At 42.4% G+C, this 20,272-nt stretch overlaps 1 protein-coding gene across 1 annotated transcript in view; it reads left to right on the top strand.

The window, feature by feature from the left end:
- Nucleotides 1–20,272, top strand: part of LOC103179026 (CUB and sushi domain-containing protein 1) — a 1,038,598-nt gene that overhangs the window by 896,361 nt on the left and 121,965 nt on the right. The window contains exons 41-42 of the mRNA XM_042332909.1: nt 6,214–6,423; nt 12,365–12,553. Of these exons, the coding sequence (XP_042188843.1) occupies nt 6,214–6,423; nt 12,365–12,553 (399 nt within the window). The remainder of the gene's footprint in view (nt 1–6,213; nt 6,424–12,364; nt 12,554–20,272) is intronic.

The following is a 20,272-nucleotide window of genomic DNA, read 5'->3' on the forward strand; positions in this document are numbered from 1 at the left end:
GGCAAAGATGTTTGCTGTTCAGTTTGCTAGTTTCAGATGATAATGATCTTACCACAAGTCACATACGCAATACTTAACATTAATACTGAACTATAGTTAGAAATGTTCTAGCCTCTCGTAAAACAAACAATTGAGCCAAAAACTAAGAAGAGCTAAAATACCTTGAATCATAAATCCGCAAGTTTGTTTTACTCCCATCTCCTCTGCTGCAGTCTCTTTTTGGGAAATATTTTTCAGTGAATATTTTCACTCGCATTTCTACATTTTTCATGTTTTGCCCTTTAAGATGTCATATTCAGTCCAATATTTTTTCTTATTCTCATATCCCATGTATTAAAGGTTACTACTACTAAATAAAAAATGTGTGTGCTAAAGATATAATTGATTTGATCAAGAAATATTTACAGTACAAAATGGTCAATTAAACCTGATTCTGATATCCGGGGCATTGAGATATTCACATAAGTGAAATACACAGTGGTATAAATGCTTCCTATAAAATATTCAAAGACCGATAAAACCTCTAAATGATGCTTGCATGACTTAAATGTAAAAATTGACTTGCATTGTGTACAGAGCAGCATTCAACATCAATTATGCAATGCAATACCAATGTTAAGAAGGAACAGAACCTTTTTATAAGAGAGTGTAATTGCTTTTGCGTGGAAGACACTAGCCCTGCAACATTGCCTGGCATTAGATGTTTAAGTTATGTGTATTGCAGCGTTCCTCTCCATTTACTATGCCCGAGAACTCCTCAGGAAGCTTAAAAATCCTACAGATGATCTTATTTTAAATTTAAGTTAGGTCACAGCCTCCTCCAACAAGCGCAGTCTGTCCACCGAGCAAGTTGGTGCATCCCGCGGATCATTATTCATCCCTCATTGGTTACAACGGGCAGGTTAAGTGCACTTGTTCTCCTCATTGAAGATTACCAGTGTTCGTTTGCTTGAGCTCTCATTGACATCAATCACCACCCAACTGCGACAGTTCTGGGAGGGAGGCAAGGGCGGAGGTGGCGAGATCATTGTGCTGCAGAAGGAAAAGATCTAACTGGCGACAAGCAGATCATTTATCTTAGTCATCCAGTTGTCTTATATACACTAAATTCAATGCCTACCCATTGTGTATTTCTGAACAGAGCGTAGATGTCCTTATTGAATCAAAGAATTATTCAGCAACTATTTCTACATTTTTTTTGTAAAATCGTCATGCGTAATGTGTTAACGCTAACACATAGAGGAACCAATTAGTGTATTAAATTATTGACTGGTCTGTAGGTGCGTTGAAATTAGTTTAGTTGGACATTTCAATGGCTTCTGTACATAACCTTTCTGAATGACGTGAGGGGAAGTAGGAGAGAGAGAACCGTACTATTAGAACTAAAGAGTGATTCCCATGACAGCTCCTCAGAATTATAATAATAATAATTTTCATGTTTGATCCAGTGTCTTTTAAATTGTTTAATTAATTGCCTTCAAGTGTAGTGGCTATTTATAAGCAAATGCACCAGTCATTTTTCTCACATCAAGGCCCCCACAGTTAGCCTCAAAGTGAATGTTTTAATTTGTCTGTTGGATTGTTGACCAGGGCACTGGAAGAAATTTCCTTCTCTTCAATAAATAGTATTACGGGATATTTAACATCTTCTTTTTCACTTCATGGCTATTTGTGGGACACTTGACTTCTCTTTGACCGTGCCTTCAGCTCCCCTCTCGACTCTCTTCCCCCTCCTCGCTCCCTCCCTTCCCTCCCCCTGACCATTTCCCCCTCCTTGCTCCCTCCCTTCCCTCCCCTCACCCTGACCATTTCCCCCCTCCTTGCTCCCTCCCTTCCCTCCCCTCACCCTGACCATTTCCCCCCTCCTCGCTCCCTCCCTTCCCTCCCCTCACCCTGACCATTTCCCCCCTGCTCGGGTCATGACCCAACTGTGCAGCGCCTTGGGACGTCCTCCTGACGTGAAAGGCGCTTTATAAATGGAATCTTGTTGTTGTTGTTGTTGTTGACACTGCTGTATCCAAATTGGCTGCCAGGTTTGCCTACAAAATACGCAATCCCTTTGCAGTAAGTGGTTTGAGAAGTTTTCCCTAAGTAAAAGACACGAGATAAAATGCATGGATTATTAATATTAAATAATAATCCTCTGATTTGATAGGTTGCCAAATATTACTTTATATACACAAGGCAGGAGTTTAGTTTATCATTTGTTTGAACAATGGCACCTCTGACAATGCAATGCTCCTTCATTACTTCAATGGAGCATCAGCCTAGGCTGTGAGCTCAGTGTCCCGATGTGGAATCTGAACTCACAGATTCTGATCCAGAGGTACAAGTGCTACAAACTGAGACAGGCTGAGACTTACGAGATGTGCCTGTGGCAAAGTAAGCTATTTCTCCACTCTCTGACCTGCAGTTAATGCAATGGATGTAGAGAGATGTATCTGAATGAAGGAATAATGGAAAATAACATGAAGTAAATGAACATAGACTATCCATCACTGCAAACAACATATTGTTTCCATTGAATGAAAGGTATTCTTTCTGAAAGTCACACAGACTGAAAGAAAGGAAGGCTCATGATGTCAGTTAATATAAATTAACTTCTAACTGAACCTTTCTTTTTCGACGGAGTGAAACGTTAATTGCACTGGACACCTGCATAGCATGTTAGCAGGATCCACTGATTAATTTACTGCATAAGATGTCCCGAGGGTGCATTTAAAATGATAGTAGACATTCTGAGATAATGTGATATGCTGATTTGATTGTGAATTATGAGCAGTTTCTTTCACTATATCACAGTCGACAGGAAGATGGCACATCCACTGTTAAAAAGCCTGTCTTGTAATACAATAACAACTTGTATTTATATAGCGCCCTTCATATAGGATAATGTTTTGGAGCACTGTAGTGTATGAGTAAGTTATCTGTTGGAATGTTGGCCAGGGCATTGGGAGAAATTTCCTTCTCTTCAATACATAATGTCGTGGGATATTTAATATGTTTGTTTTCACTTCATGGCTGTTTGTGGGACATTGCTGTGCCCTAATTAACTGCTGTGTTTGCCTACAAAACACATTCACTATGCACAGTCACTACACTTTGCCATAAATTCTGTGAAGTGCTTTGATATTACTTCCCAAATGTGATATCAATGTGAAGATTGTTGTTAATAATGTTAAATGATAATCCTCACATTTGGTATTTTGGTTAATATTTTTTAAAAAGGAAACTGTTCTGCACATCTGTAACATTTCCCAGTGAGGGTGGCACTGCTGTACATTTCGGGGTTGCTGTTTTGACGTTGGTGACGTCATTCGGATGAGATGTTAAACTCCATTCTGTCTACTGCTCTGGACGTTAAAGAGTCCGTGACACTATTCAAAAAACCCCCCACCAAATTTCTCCCTGTAATCCACTCAACAAATTCTCAAAATTAGTCACTCACTTTGTGTATGTTTGTGTGACATTGCTGTGCACAAATTGGCTGCTATGTTTGGCTACCAGATGCAAAGTCACTACATTTAACAGTAATAACAGTAAATGCTTTGAGAGGTTTCAGTCGGTGTTATATAAAATTATTGTTTTAATCTATAGAATGCCAGGTCCAAAATCGTAGACTGTTCTTGGGTAAGAACATCCGTGCAACCCCCTACCCCTATCCGCATAACAAGACACAATGTTAACTCCCTCCCCCCCATACTTATCCGTTAGAAGTGCTATTAATTTTAATGATAATTTAATATAGCACCTTACCATGTCTTTGCGACATCTCAAAGAGCTTCACAGAACATACTGTAAAGTGGCTGTATATTTTGAGGGCGAAACGTAGCAGCCAATTGCACACAGCAGTGTCCCACAAACAGTCGTGAATTGAGTGACCACATATTTTTGGGGATGGATTATTATCACCGGAAACGCGATTCACCAATCGACTCATGGCAAACCTGGCAACCGGGTTCCTACTTACTGCTAGGTAAACAGAGGCGTTTGGAGTAAGGAAACTTGCCAAACATTTCGCCCTGTCCAGGAATCAAACCCAGGTCCTTTCGCTTGGGAGGCAAGTTCTCTAACCACCAAGCTACAGGACTCTACTATTTTTTTGATTGTTGCGGGCAGTAGCCTGTTACTGCTTTATTTGTCTTGGGCAGCTTTGTATCAATGTGTGTGTGTGTGTATGAGGATGGTGGGGTGGGAGGAGATCGTGCATTTGTATTGTATGCATTTTCTCGGAACAAGTTGAGGCCCACTTCACAATATTCAAGAACTATCTTACTCTGGATTTGAAGGCATTTGCCTTCATTTTGTATGGAGTTTTGAAGAGCGCTGGCCCTGTTACAGAGTATTCTGTTTGCATTGTGACTCTGGCTGGATTTATTTTTGTGCCTGTGAGATATAAGAGCTTTCAGCTATTCTGCCCCCGCTCTCTGAAACTGCATTCTGGAATCCCTCCACCTTGCCTGTCCCCGTCCTCCCTGCCTCCAAAATCTGTTTTAAGACCTATCCTTTTGACTGCAATTTTGGGTCATTTTTCCATGCCCCCAAGACAAATCTGTGAAACGCTTTAAGACATGCCCCTGAGCTAAGAAGCACTATACAAATGTAAATTGTTGTCTGTAGATAGATTAGAAGCTTTAAATTCCACCTGGCCTTAAACCATGAGAACATTTTGTCCTAAAATTTAAGGTCATGCAAAATTGTGGAAAATTCTCAAGACCAGGTTGAATTTGGAAGCAAAAACTGAATTTAAGAACGTTCCACAATTGTGCACCACCTTAAATTTCATGGAGGAATCGATCCCCCAGCCTGAGACTGGATGAGATTTGGGATCAGTATAATACAATGTAATTTATATTTATATAGCCTTCCACTTCGGGAGCACGTCTCAAAGCATCTCCGACCAGAAAAGAAGAGTAAACCACAGCCTGTGAGCTCATTTGTATCACAAGAGTAAAAGTATATTAAACATTGCTGAAATTGCTGTTGATGCACATTTCTCCATGTCTTTAGCTAATATGGATTTTCATTACAATGCTAATATGATACTTCTGCAACTGCATTCACTACTTGCCCAGCTCTAATTATACCATAAAATAAACACATTATATTGAAATCACATCAATATTTTGATACATTGAAGCACTTTATGTTATAATTTGTTGTCACCAACATTCAGATTTAGTGCCCAGTCAGCATTATTCATCTTTTCTTATATACTGATCATCCTTGGATTTGATAGAACACCTTATCACGACAAAACACACCTTCGTAATGTGTTTATCTGTAGAATGTAGTTACTTCGTCTTTCTAGGCAGCCAATTTTGCGCAAATCATTGCTCCAGCAATCATGAAGTGGAATTGCTATCTGTGGAATTGTTGGCTGGAAAACCGAGAGAAGCTCCCTTCTCTTTTCGAATAGTGCCATGAGATCTTTAGCGTCCACCTGAACAGATGGATGGACCTCAGTTTAATGTGGTATTGAAAGGACGCCAATTCTGACAATGCAATGCAGTGCTGCCCCAACATTGCACTGAGCTCAAAATCATGAGGCTTGAACTCTCTACTCTTACTCAGAGGAGAGACTTTATCCCTCAAGAGAGAAAAAATAGCTGGAGGAAGCTGACACTTATTTACATCTATAAGGTAGAGTGTCACATGTTTGAGTAGGCAGTTGCTTGCTCTGTAAGTTGCATTCTCAGTTTTCATTATCGGCTGTTTTGGACTGAAATATTTGACGATGTGATAATTATCGTGAATGATAATTATTGCAACGTACCATCGCATTCTTCGTGGAGTCCTGTAGCTCAGTGGTTAGAGCACTCGCTTTGCAAGCGAGAGACCTGAGTTCAATTCCAGGCAGGTCAGGGCGAAACCTTGGGCAAGTTTCCTTACTCCACACGCCTAATAATAATCCCTTCAAAGCCAAAAACAATAATAAATTGGTCATTTTCAATCTACGACTGTTTGTGGGACATTGCTGTGCGCAATTGGCTGCCGCGTTCGCCCTCAAATATACAGTTAATTCACTTTACAGTATATTCTGTGAAGCGCTTTGGGACGTCCTCCCGACGTGAAAAGCGCTATATCAAATGCAAGGATTATTATTATTATTATTATTAACCCATTCCGCTATTGTGATTTTTCACGGAAAAGGCTTTACTTTGTGTTAAAATAAAGAGTGTGCTTTGTGTTTTGTTGTTCACATGGCTCCAGGTGCTTACATCCAGTTCCTGAACTTTTCCACGGAAGCCAATCACGACTACTTGGAGATTCGGAACGGGCAGCATCACATCAGTTCACTGATTGGCCAGTTCAGTGGGGCCGACCTCCCGCCCACCTTGCTCAGCACCACCCATGACACCATCGTTCACTTCTACAGTGACCACTCGGAGAACAGAAAGGGATTCAAACTGACCTACCAAGGTACAGATCCTTACACTACCCTTCCCTTGCCTTCTTGTTTCTGCACAGTAAGGGCTGTGGATCTGCATCATTACCGTACCCTAGTAAATACAACCAATAGATTAATTGCAGTTTTGTTTTGGTTAGCTGGGTGTCTGACACATGGGGAAACTCATCAGCATGCTTAAGAGTACTGAACCAAACTGGTAGTTCCACATATGCATACAGCGGTATTTATGTAGCACTGTTCATGTAGGATAACATCTTGTAGAGCTTTACCGTGAACAAAGGAGAGGGGGAAAAATGGAGGTAACCATAGGTCTGGTTGAAGAACAGGACTTGAAGTCAAATAAGAAGGGGGCAAGATGGAGGGCTAAAGGCATGGAGTTCCAGACATTGGGGGCATAGAATTTATATGTCTCTGACACGTGGTAATTTACTCGAGTCTGGAATGGAGTGCGCACTCTCTCTTCGGAGGGATGCACCCTGCTTACTCAAATTCAGGAAGCATTTAGGAAAAGTTTGGAGAGAACCGATGTTTGGGGAACCCAGAGTGTGCGTTGGGGTACTGCTTGGCGTTTAAGCAGCTGAAACTTCACAGCTTGCCATTGCAACACTGTATGGCAATCTTCCCATATTTGTCTTTACATAGCTTGCCACTGGAACAATGCAGTGCATTTAATGCTTCCTGCAGCTCTATGGACGTAAAATGTGCAGCGATGTGTAATTCTCATTCCCAAATAATTTTAAGCATGGTGATGGGTTTCTGCATGTGTCAGACATCGACTGACAAAAAAAATTCTATGTTAAATAAAATTAGGAAGCCGTGCAAAGAATAGCTGAATGCAAGGTGCTGCATTACATCTATTCGCTATGTGTAATTTTGCTGCCACATTTGCCTATAAAATATACAGTTGCGATTTGAGATGTGCTCTTGTCAAAAAGTTATTTCATAATGGAGGATGTCCTCTGTTGCTTTCCTCTGAGTCAACTAGTGAAGCAAATCCCAGGACCACTTTCCGAGCTCTTCAGGGCGAATCAATTGTTATCATTCTAAATTGCTCGGTCCACAAGTGGAAGCAAACTGCCTGTCAGTGCTCCCTGCAGTGCCCTCCCCCCCCACTGGCAAACAGACATGCATGGCGAGAGGTGGAAAATTGCTGCACTTCTATTTCTCGTAGAAAGCGTTCACTACCGTCTCTTGAATCTCAAGTGTGTGTTGCCATTGTGGGCATGCTGTCTTCCTGTCTCACTCCCTTGGTGGAGAAACTGGACAATGCTTTTGCCATCTGATATACAAATTAAAACTCCATAGTGGGGGGAATGCCAATCCTTTGGAGAGCAATATTTTGTGGAAGGCTGTGCACTCACTGGGGAGGCGCAAAAGTGCTTGGGAGGAACAGCTGGAGCTGCAAAAGAGTTCAAAACTAAACAAGCAAGACTGGAGATCTAAAGACATGGTTCTTTGCCACAGAATACCAGAAATGTGCATTTGGCTCCCATCAAAACTTATTAGAACTTTTACGATTAACCCATTTAAGAGAGACGGAGATACATTCAGGCAAAAAAAATGGACTGTTACAAGCGGGATTATTTTCTGTTTGCGAGTACCTTTATTGATAGGGGATTTAATCATTAAAAAGTAAATTTACAGGTGCAATTGTGCCGATTGTCAAATGTTCAGTGGAGCAACATAGATCCTGTACTTGTGGAATAATGAAAATGTCACTTGTACAGTACAGGTGCTTATCAATTTGCAGCCTGTTGAGCATTGATCTGGTCAGAATGTGTGTCACTGAGAGAGAGGTTTATCTGTGGTTTGTCACCTCCCTCAGAGAATAGTGAGAAGCTATTTCCTCTGGTAGAAAATCAGTGACTGAAGGACACAGTTATAAGGTAGTCACAAGAACCATGAAAGGAGAGCTTGAGAGAATTTTGTTTCACACAGAGAGTTGTGATGTGGCATACCTGGCAAGTAAAGGAGTGAAGGCAGAATCCATTGCGCGTTTCAAGAGGGAAGTAGACAGATATATGAAAGATAAAGGCTTGAAAGTGAATGGGAGGAGGGTTAGGGCAGGACAGTGGGATTGAGTTGGAATCCTGTAGCTTAGTGGTTAGAGTACTCGCCTCACAAGCAAGAGACCTGGGTTCGATTCCTGGCAGGGTGAAACGTCAGGGAAGTTTCCTTACTCCACAGACCTCTGTTTACCTAGCAGTAATAATGAACCTGGATATTAGTCGATTGGCGGATTGCTTTTCCGGGTAATAATTTATTTTAAAAAATAATAATAAATTGGTAACTCAATCCACGACTGTTTGTGAGACACTGGTGGGCACAATTGGCTGTCGCGTTTCACCCAATACAGTCTATTCACTTTACAGTATATTCTGTGAAGTGCGTTGAGACTCCTCATCAAAGGTGTGATGAGGCGCTGTATCAAATGCGAGGATTATTATTATTATTTAAAGGAAAGCTTACTGTGAGAGCCAGTGCAGACGCGATGTGCCGAATGGTAAACTTTCTATGATTCTACCTTTCTGATAAACATGATGTAAGAGTTTTGGGTGGTTAAGGAATACTTGTTAATGAGGTTATTTTTATATCCAAAACCACATGAACAGGAACAGGTGGGACACAGAGCCTTCACGCTGACAGTGTTGGCTGTCCCCGCCTCACTTTAAAGATTTCTGAAAAGAGAATAAAACATTCACTGTGTGGTACCTGAAAGAGGTGCTACACAGGCTCATTTATTCTCCTTTTGCTGTCAGGGCTGTTGTTGATCTGCAACTGCAATCAGGCACATGGTAATCATCTTCGAGTTTATCTTTGTTGTCTTCAAACTCTGTAGCTGAGTCACTGCATCTTTTCTTGTAAGAGACCAGAGTAATTCTCTGCCCCCTCCAACATTCAGCATAAAGAACAGTCACCTCTGTACGACACAGGAGATTAAAGTCTATCTGAACAGTTTCCCCTTTCACCTCATGAGGTCTGGGTTTAAATCCAGTGCAGCCTTATGGAATGAAAGCCTCTCATGATGATTGTAAGGGCTCTTAATGAGGTGAATTTAGTCAGTCGTAACATGGCTTTATGTGGTTATGAAACCAAAGCACAAAACTAGCATCAATGTAAGGCTAAATTGGTCATCAGAGGTGGAAGGCCGGTGTGAGAAATGAAAGTGTCACATTGATACCTAAGATAATGCTACCCTGGTCAGGGTGAGCAATACCGTTGGGGCAACAGAGAGAAACTTTAGCCTCATTTAACTTCAGCCAATCTCGAGATTCATTCCCTTACTGTACATCTCACACAGGCTGATTCGACCTGCATCTACATAGTGGGTAAAGGCTAGGACATACAGATTGCAAGTTGCAAGTTCAAATTCTTGTCAGTGTCAGTTTCAGCCAGTGCAACAAGTAGCAATGGGTGGGACATTAGAATTGGTGTCAGCCTGGCTCAGTTGGTAGCATTCTTGCCTCTAAATCACAAGGTTGTGAGTTCACAGCCCTACCTCAGTACGTTGAACTCACATCGTCCAGTCTGACACTCCAGTGCAGTGCTGGGGGTGTGTTGCATTGTAGTTGGAGCCATCCTTCAGATGAGACGTTAAGCTGAAGATCCATCTATCTGTGCAGGTGGCTGTTAAAGAGCCCATAGCACTATTCAATCAGAGAAGGGAATTTCCCCCAGTGTCCTGGCCAACAATCCCATAAATAATATTCACTTACTCACTCCACTCATTTCATGCCTGTTTGTGGGTAGGATGTTGTGTGCAAATTAAATTGGCTGCCATGTTTGCCTATAAAATGCACAGTTACTACACTTTACAGTGAATCCTGTGAAGCACTTTGAGATGTTCCAATGACATGAAAGGCACTATATCAAATGAAAGGATTATTAATCCTCAACCAAAAGCTGTAACTTAGTATTCAGCCTGGAGGGATTGGGCCCCGCTGCTCGATCAATTAAAACTTTATTTTTTGGTCAAAAAGAGCACAGATTTCAGTTGTAGATATCGAAGAAAACTAACTTAGGGCTACAAGTGGGTGCCAAAAACTTACAAAAGAAAAGTCTCTGCCCAATATTGAAAATAATGGCAGGCCCTGGGAGCTGAAAAGTCTGAAGCTGTTACCTGCAGGAGTACACTACCACCTGGTGGTGATAGTTTGTGTTGGCAATGAATAAGAAATGCTGCAAATGTACTCCTCTAATTCTGTGTTCGTGCTGGATGTGAAAAGCACTGTGATTGTCTCTGATCCAGTTTCCCTGCTTCAGGCTGTTCCAAGTAATTCTGTGTTAACGGTTCATACATGAGCCGCTCTCCTGGTTAATACTTGGCTATTTTTAGAAAATTTTTGCTTAAACAGAGCAGAATCTAGAGGTCTTAAATAGGGGAACAAAACAAGATTATAAGAAAACAGGAAAAGGAGGAGGCCATTCAGTCTATCGAGCCTGTTCCGCTACATTACTAGATCAACTGACTGGGAGCGGTCTGGGATTCTTCCCCCTCAGCTCCTGTTACCCCCGCAAGCCAAAGCCCGAATGGACAGGGTGGTCCTAGCTGGACAACCGCGTAAAGCTTACCAAATAGTACTTTCAGTAGAAAGCTATGTGGTTTTAGCTGGTTAAAGTCTAGCAGTGCCCTAACGCACACTCTGGGTCCCCAACGCTTGGTTGTTGCCAACCTTCGCCTAATGCTCTGTGGAATTATATAAAAAGCAGGAGAGAGTGTGCATTTCATTGCAATACACGGGAATGTCTAGTTACTGACATACATGGAACTGTCAGTCTGTTTTGGATACTATTAAGCATGGTGATGGGTTTCCACATGTGTTAGACACCACCATAAAAAATGAGAGCACAAGGAAACAGCACATATGGAAAATATAATTGAAAAATAAAATCCTGCAAAGGCCTTGCAGTTTTTTGGATTTCGATGCAGCAGATGAATTTGTAACAAAATATATTTTCTCTCGGCTCCAGTGCACCCACGTAAAAATCAATTACACCCACTCACTGTTTTGGTAAAGTGCTAAGGAAAATGTAACTCTACAAATTTGTGTTTCTATTCTTTGGCTGGCTTTCTCTATGTGATGCTGTTTCTTTTTCGAAATTGAGTCTCAGTTTAATGATTGGCTATTTTTTTTAATTACTAAAGACATTCAGCTTCATTACATCAGAGCTGGGCTTCCCAAGTGTTAAACTTGAGGTTGGGAAGCTGGTATGTCTTTGCTCAAAGCTGCAGTGTTGTGCAGGATGGTGTCTCTGCTCTCAGCATTGGCAATTTTCGCCCACAAAAAGTATATGGTCAATTCACTTTACAGTCTATTCTGTGAAGCGCTTTGAGACGTCGAAAAGACGTGAAAAGCGCTATATCAAATGCAAGGATTATTATGATTATTATTATTATAAACCCTTTCAAACATGTTGGGAACTGGGATGGGAATCCAAAATATACTATATGCAGCTGCATTAAATCCTGAAAGGAAGCAGAACTTGTCTGATGAGATCTGCATTCGACAACTCAGAACGGCAGTCCCGAAGGTCGGAGCGATGTGCTTACAGTTACCATCAGTTTTGAATACTTATGAATCCTTTGTGAATCCATTTAGCCAATATCAGGTTTTTTCACGCCATTATATTTTTTTGGTCAGCCGGGTATCTGACCCATGTGGAACCCATCACCGTGCTTAAGAGTATCCAAACCAAACTAAGAGTTCCACGCAACCTGCCTGTACATATAAAGTTCTGAGATATATCGGAACTAAATGTGGACTCTCTCCCTCGAAGAACGCATCCTGCTTACCTAAGTCCGGAGAGTGTTAGGCCCAGGTTGGCAAGAACCAAGACTTGGGGACCCCAGACTGTGCATTGGGGAACATCTGCAATCAAACCTGCTAAACCCACAGAGTTACCACTGAAACCACTGTAATATTAACCTCTTCCGTTTATATTTTCTTTCAGCCTACGAACTTAAAAACTGTCCTGACCCACACCCGTTTTACAACGGCTTTGTCGTCAACGCCGATTACAGCGTAGGACAATCTGTGTCATTTGAATGTTACCCTGGATACATTCTGATCGGAGAACGCATCCTCACCTGCCATCACGGAATCAACAGGAACTGGAACCACCCCTTCCCGAGATGTGAAGGTATGTTGATGTTGCTTTTCTGTTCCTCTTCCCAGCCATTCCGGCTCTGTGAGTTCTTCCCTCCCGTGATATTTAGCACTTCCTGCCGTGGGTAACTGCACTGAGCTAAGCCGCGCATTAATGTGTTCCCCTCCACACTAAGCTTTGCAACAATTCCTCGTGAAACTTTTGGATGTTGTTTGAGGTTCCATATGTCACATCAAATGAAAAAACTATTATTATCCCTCAAATGTTTCCCTCAAACTGGGAGGTGGGAGATGTATAAGTGCACCACAACTTGGCTTGGCTTTCTACCTCTCCTTTCTCTCCATGGTACAACTTGCCTTATGTTCACCGTCAGTTGCCCCAGATGGCCTGCCTTAAATTAGGAACTTCCTCTGTGAGGAATCATAGGGGAACCTGCTACCTGCAGTACAATATGGCAGTGAATCTATATCCAGCGAGAATAGGCTCCTCTGGATGGATGTTTTTTGTTGTTGAATGCGTGTCTGTAATGAAAATGTGTTTCAGACATGATTGCTAGGAATATGTATTATTTGTTATGCATAACCGTTTTAACTTACGTTGGTATATTGTCAGAAAACAAAACAACAGCCTCAGTGTTCATTCAATCTCGTGCGAGTTGTTCTTCTTCGAGGTTTAATGAGCATTTGAAACATCCACCATATTTCATCTGTCAGGAGTTATTTGCACTGCATTGTGCAGTGGAACCCTGTTATCACACGCTTTGTTATAACACGTGTTTGCTAATAGTGTGTTTTGGAGTGCGGAACCCAACATTTACTTACCCCCAAAAATTCAAAAAAATCCAACTCTTTCTTCGTCAGTGCTTTAAAGCGAAATGATGTCGGCAGTGACCAGATGACCCAGAAGTTGCCCATGTGGCTCTCCAGGCATTAGTTGGCGTTTTGAAGCACTGATGGAGCCGACCCTCCTTCTGTGTACTGCACAGTGAATGAAGAAGTGCTGACAGGCAAAACTACAAGGTTCCAATGGGTCACTACAGTAATTAAGTTTCTTGAACTTCTAAACAGAGATATATTTTCTTGTAAATGCAGTGGGAAGTCACTGCTTATGTACAAGGTGTTGCAATTTTGTAGATTTCCCTCCCTGCCCCCAACTCCCACACTTGAGTCCTGGTTAATCTGGGTTTACTCGCTTGATGTCACACATTACAATGGATTTACACACTGTAACGGCTTAGGTCAGGACAATTTATGAGTTGGAATTATCAATGAGAAACGCAGGTATAAACAACAACAACAACAACAAGATTCCATTTATAGAGCGCCTTTCACGTCAGGAGGACGTCCCAAGGCGCTGCACAGTTGGGTCATGACCCGAGCAGGGGGGAAATGGTCAGGGTGAGGGGAGGGAAGGGAGGGAGAGAGGAGGGGGGAAATGGTCAGGGTGAGGGGAGGGAAGGGAGGGAGCGAGGAGGAGGAAGAGAGTCGAGAGGGGAGCTGAAGGCACGGTCAAAGAGAAAGGTTTTGAGACCGGCCTTGAAGGAGGAAAGGGAGGAAGCGGCGAAGGCACTGGGGGATGGAGTTCCAGAGCCTGGGGGCTGAGAGGCTGAAGGCCCGACCACCGATAGTAGGGCGGTTGGGGCGGGGGACGTGGAGCAGACCGGAGCCAGAGGAACGGAGGGTACGGGCAGGTAGGTAGGGGGATAGTAGGTTGGAGAGGTAGGAGGGAGCAAGGCCGTGAATGGCCTTGTAGGTGAGGATGAGGATCTTGAAATCAATCCTCTGGGGGATGGGGAGCCAGTGGAGGCGAGCGAGGGTGGGAGTGATGTGGTCCCGAAGCCTGGTGCGGGACAGTACACGAGCTGCAGAGTTCTGAATGACCTGCAGCTTGTGGAGGGAGGTGGCGGGAAGGCCGGCGAGGAGAGAGTTCCCATAGTCCAGCCTTGAGGTGACAAAGGCGTGAACCAGGGTTTCAGTGGCGTGAGGGGTGAGGTAGTGCCGTAATCTGGCGATATTCCGGAGGTGATGGAAGGCGGTGCCAGTTGTAGTGCGGATGTGAGGGAGAAAGGACAGCTCAGGGTCGAACAAAACGCCGAGGTTCCTGACTGGCTTTGAGAGGTGGAGAGTGCAGCCTTGGATGCTGATGGTGTCAGCGCCTGAGGTGCGGAGGCGCTGACGTGAGCCAATCAGGAGGGCCTCGGTTTTTCGCACGTTGAGCTGAAGAAAGTTGTCTCTCGTCCAGGACTCGATGTCGGACAGGCAGGCCACCAGTATACTTAGATTTAACCAAAAGGTTTAAAGGCAATGGAGAGACAGGAACCACAGTAAACTGCAGGCACAATAGAGACTTTTATGATACAGATAATGGGGTTGAAAAAGCATTCCTCAGGTAAACAGCAGCGTATTGGAGAGCTACTGCAAGAAAAAGTACTTTGCAAATAAACTGGGTTTTCTGCAAGGAAATCCTTGTCCGTCACTCTGACTCACAAGACTTTGGCTCCGAGGAGATCTTAGATCAGAGCATTTATGTGGCACCCCTCATAGAGGGTAGCATCCCAGAGTGCTAAAAAGACATGTGACAGGTTACTGTCAAGATTCAATATACTGTACATGAATTCTTTGTCAATTTTGCTCACACTTCCTTGTTTTAGACAACCCCAATCTCCCGTCCCTCACCCCTACCTCCACTCACTTACCGCCCCAGCAAGTGGTGTTTCACGCACGAGTTATGACGTTGAGCTTCAGTCAGACACTAAACTATGGGTACATCACCGGGAGAAATGACTCATTTCTCTTGTCTATGCACATTCATTTTCAGAGTAACAGGAAAACATTTGAGGCGCAGAAGCCTAGCTGTTTCCCCCTCCCCACACCACCCTTTTCAAGGACAAGTGTACAAAAGCCAATTGTAATACCCACGCCCACTGCCGCTCTGGCTGAGATCGACTAACTCAGCACAGAGCAGCGATTGATTCTGCGCTTTATAGCCTGATGCCACACCAGGCAATGGATTTACACACTGCACCATCTGGACGTTACAAATTGCCTTTGAAATGGGAAGGTAGTTGGATAACATAGCCAACATTTGATCAATCTTGATTCCGTTATGCATAGCGTTCATGATTAGGAACTATATTGCTATCCTTGCATTTCATCAGAAGAAATGTTGTCTTCATGATAAGTTTTTATCAATGCCCTCAATGCTCCTCCTTTGAATCAATTCCACCACTTGCTCTCTGAATTCATGCCACTGTTCTGGGATGGCTCATTTCATTTCCACGAGAAAGGATAGCTTTAATCGTTGTATTTCAGCGCTGCAAAGCACTTCATAATAACTATGTTACCTCCACATAAAGCTTACAAGCAGTTTTGCAATGATTTCAGTAGATATTGATTAATAAAAGTTATTCAGTATCTGCTGAGGCATGAAGCTCACAAAGAAGCATGTCTATATTTGATTGGAACAACTAAAGATTCTTAATCATGCTTACATTGCTCCTATCATGTTATTATGCATGAGCCAGTGCTCAGATGGTTCAATCTGACAGTGTAGCTCCTGGGACTCCCATGAATTTGTTCTGGAAATCTCGCTGCACATTTGACATTTTTGAGTTTAAATATTTAACTCTGTAAGACAAAGTAGAGTCCTGTAGCATGTTGATTAGGGCACTCGCCTCGCAAGCGAGAGGACCTGGGTTTGATTTCTGGACAGGGGAAAATCTTAGGCAAACCCCTTTGTTTACTTAGCAATAAATAGGAACCCGGTTGTTAGTCGGTTGGTGGATCGCTTTTCCGGGAGTAATAAACCCTTCAAAAAATAAAATAAAATGTGGTCACTCAATCCACGATTATTTGTGGAACACTGCTGTGCGCAATTGGCTGGCACGTTTCGCGCACAAAATATAGTCAATTCACTTTATAGTATATTCTATGAAGCGCTTTGAGACGTCTCAAAGGTGTGATGAGGCGCTATATCAAATGCAAGGATTATTATTATCATAATATTATTCCAGTTCCCTCAAGTAAGTACACTTAATGATGGCGACCTCCTGCCATGCAACCCCCACCCCCCTCGGCTCCTTCGCTGGTGAAAACATGAGGGATATGTGAGCATCTGATTTGATTCTGGTGATTTCGCTGCAGAAGCTTTGATCATTGTGAGCTACAATTATTTCCAGCATCTCAGAGCTACTGATCTCGATAACTATCCAATATGAGATTGTAGATGATTAGTAAGGACAGGCTTATATTCAGTTCAAAAAAAATTCCAGTAGTAAGCAGGATTCTCTAGCATAGGGAAGGTAATATTATAAAGGGAAAAGTAATAATATGGAGAAGCAAACCATAGGAGGGCTCATCTAGTGGCTGAATGTGAGGATAATGTATTACGTTCTTTGAAATGTGCGCAAGTTGAGTGCAAGTTTGTTTAGAACACATGTTTGTTGTGCACAGCACACCCACAACATGACAAGGTTGGTCTGGATCAAGAATGCCCTTCAGCCCATCTGATCCCTTCCCTCCAGAATGCCTACCCTACCTTCCCCTTCATCACAGAATCAAGCTGCTTATTAAGCAAGCCTGGTGTTCTGACCTCTACCCTCTTTCCGATCGTTGATTACCCTTTGTGTAAAGAAACAAACTTCCTGGTATCTGTCCCTTTACAACCACTGGTGAACTTGATATATTTTATGTCACAATCCCAAGCCCTATCAGCGATCCAATCTGCCACTGTTCAACTCTAAACTTATGTCCTCTTGTTTTACTGTCTTGATAAATCCTAAAGTATGCAAACTGGGTTTCACTATATCTGACTTATGGGTGTGGAAAATGGTGACTTCTGCGTCATCTGGTCACTGCTGATATCTCTTCCTGCATATTGCAGACTAAGTGCAGGAAGCATCACCGTTGTCACTTCCTGTGTATTGCATGCAGGAAATGCCGCTGACAAACAAAGCAATGCTAAGGCAAATTCACTTCCTGTACATAGCAGGCATGTGTAGAAACCATGTTTCATCCACAAAATACAGAATCAATTCACTTTACACTATATTCTGTGAAGTGCTTTGAGACGTCTTGAAGACGTGATAAAGAGCTATATGAAATGCAAGGATTATTATTATTATTTATTAGTAACTGCAGGAAGTGACATCAATGATGTTGACCAATTTTTCATAATTCATTGAAAACCCATATTATAAAAGTGTTGCTCGGTACATAAACATCTCTCGATAATTTTGTGTTGTTTTTGTAAATGGTTGAATTGACTTGATTTGCTAGACGGCATTTCTTTCAGAGAAAGCAATTGGAGTAAACTTCTGGCAACGCAGAAATGTGAAACAATCCCAGTAATGGAGTACTGTCTCTTTGAAGTTTTTTTTCTATATTTTCCTTCCTGAACATATTGGTCTAAATCAACGTCTCAAACAGTTTGACAAAATCATGTACTGTCCCATTGTAACTCTTAGCGAAGGCACATAAATCTGAGCTGCGGTAGGCAATGCCCTCATTTTACTCAATTTCTCTGTCCTGATACAGGTAATAGATTATTGACTGATTTTAGGTGGAATGAACCAAGGGAGTGTTGTGTAATTGCTGTATTACATGAGGTCCATGCTCCTCAAATTCAACATGTAATTTCCTGTCTGGAAAATAAAGAAAGCAATTTTCTGAACCCACAGTTTTAATGTATTATCTATTAGGTTCACTCATCTTATAGAAATTGATAGGATTGGAACTGATTTTACTTAAGAAAATCGGAACAGTTTTCACATCTGCCGAGGACTATACGCCTTGTTAGGCGATACAGTCGATCTGCTTCATTTTTACGAGAGCAAAATTAGCTAAAGGTATGGAGCTTTATGTTGTGTCTTCCATTGACTTTAATCAGTGCACCAGGTTAGCAGATTTAATATAGAGGAATGGGAGATGGTGTGATTTAAAGTATGCTTTCTGAATCTGAGCCACCTCAATATCCTATTAACCTTTGTCTGTGAAGGACAAAGATTATCAATTACCAGTCTTCAAGATACTGAAATATAATTCATTTTCATTCTTACACAGAATTTCTATTTCTCCTGAATCTCCTGAACAGTCACATGGGGCCTGGGTTTAATGTCTGAAACTGGTATTTCGAGGTAACCGTGATCCCATCTCCCTGTTCAGGTGAAACTTAAAAGTCTCATGGCACTATTCGTATCCTGGACAACAATCTCCGAGATAAGATTAGTGACTCACTTCGTGGCTGTTTGGGAACATTGCTGTGCAGTTGCCATTTGCCTACAAAATACACAGTTACGACACTTTAGAGTAAATCATGTGAAGGGCTTTGAGGTGTTTTGACAAGGTGATAACGCTCTATATCAAATGCAAGAATTATTATTATGGTGGACACCCGCCTGCTTCACGTCCTCCGTTCTACCCGCCCCACCATCAGCAGTTGGGCTTTCAGACTATTTGTGCTCAATCCCTGCAACTCCATCCCAGAGACACTATAACTTGCCCTTCCCTCACCTCTTTTATAGTCTGCCTCAAGACCTTCCTCTTTGACTATGCTTTCAGTAAACTATCCGCGACCCTCCCCCCACCCCCCACACCCACCCACCCACGTCCATTTCCTGAATCCCCATGCCCTTGGCTCCAACCCCAACTCGTGTGCAAACCCTGGACAGAACTCTTGACTACCCAGCACCTTGCAATGTCCTCCTGATGTGAAACTCACTATATGAATGTGTTACTGTTGTATTTATTTCAGAGCTGAGATGTGCACTCCTATTCCAGTTGAAAACTTTGTTGAGAATGCTAGTAAGATAGCAGAAGATTTTTTTTCAGCTTAATGTGAATTAGGATTTAAGACATTAATGCTATGCTATGGGCGGTAGTTTGGAAAGGCACCATGATATGTACTGAATGTCCTGATGCACAGTGTATCCGAGTGTTTGAATATGCCTATTTGAGTAGAATATAAAAGAGCTGCCAAAACTTAATTTCTCGTAATTTCGGTGTTTTCCTTCTCTCTGATTTTGCTCTTCACCTGAAGCCACTAGCCCAGGCTTCCACAGATATAAGTTATCCTCCGATATCTTACTCTGACAAGTAGCCAATCCTCAGGTGTCCAAATGGGAGTGTCGCTAGGTGTAATGAGCACTGCGACAAAACTTGCCCTCATTGCTAGTTCAACCCAGAGCAGGTATGCCCCCCCCATTCTCCCCACCACATAACGTTCTGTATGGCTGGCATTTCCTTCCAAGCAGCAGCTTTACTCACTGATCTAACCTTTGGAAATCCATCCTCTTCCTCCTTCAACTCCCTCCCTCTCTGCCTATCTTTAAATTTACCTTATAAACATTATCTCCTCGACCGCTCCTATGGTCACCTTCCCATCTCCACATCATCCTTGCTGGGTGTCCAACCCCATGATCGTACAGTGCTCCAAGGCATTATCCTTCATGAAGGGTGTAATATAAATCTGAGTTGTTGGTGTTGATCTATCATTAGTGCTGCAAACCTTCTCATTAATAATGCTCACTTGAAGAATTTCATAGCAAGTTTAACATAAATTTTTATTACAATATTTATAATCAGGTATACATATGGAGTCCTCTAGCTTATTGGGTAGAGCACTCGCCTTGCAAGGGAGAGGACCTGGGTTCGATGAAAGGGTGAAACGTTGGGCATGTTTCTTTACTCTTTACTCCACACGCCTCTGATCACCTAATCCTTGCATTTGAATTAATCCTTGCATTTGATATACCGC

Source organism: Callorhinchus milii, unplaced genomic scaffold (assembly GCF_018977255.1).
Source record: "Callorhinchus milii isolate IMCB2004 unplaced genomic scaffold, IMCB_Cmil_1.0 Scaffold3, whole genome shotgun sequence".
NCBI lineage: Eukaryota > Metazoa > Chordata > Chondrichthyes > Chimaeriformes > Callorhinchidae > Callorhinchus > Callorhinchus milii.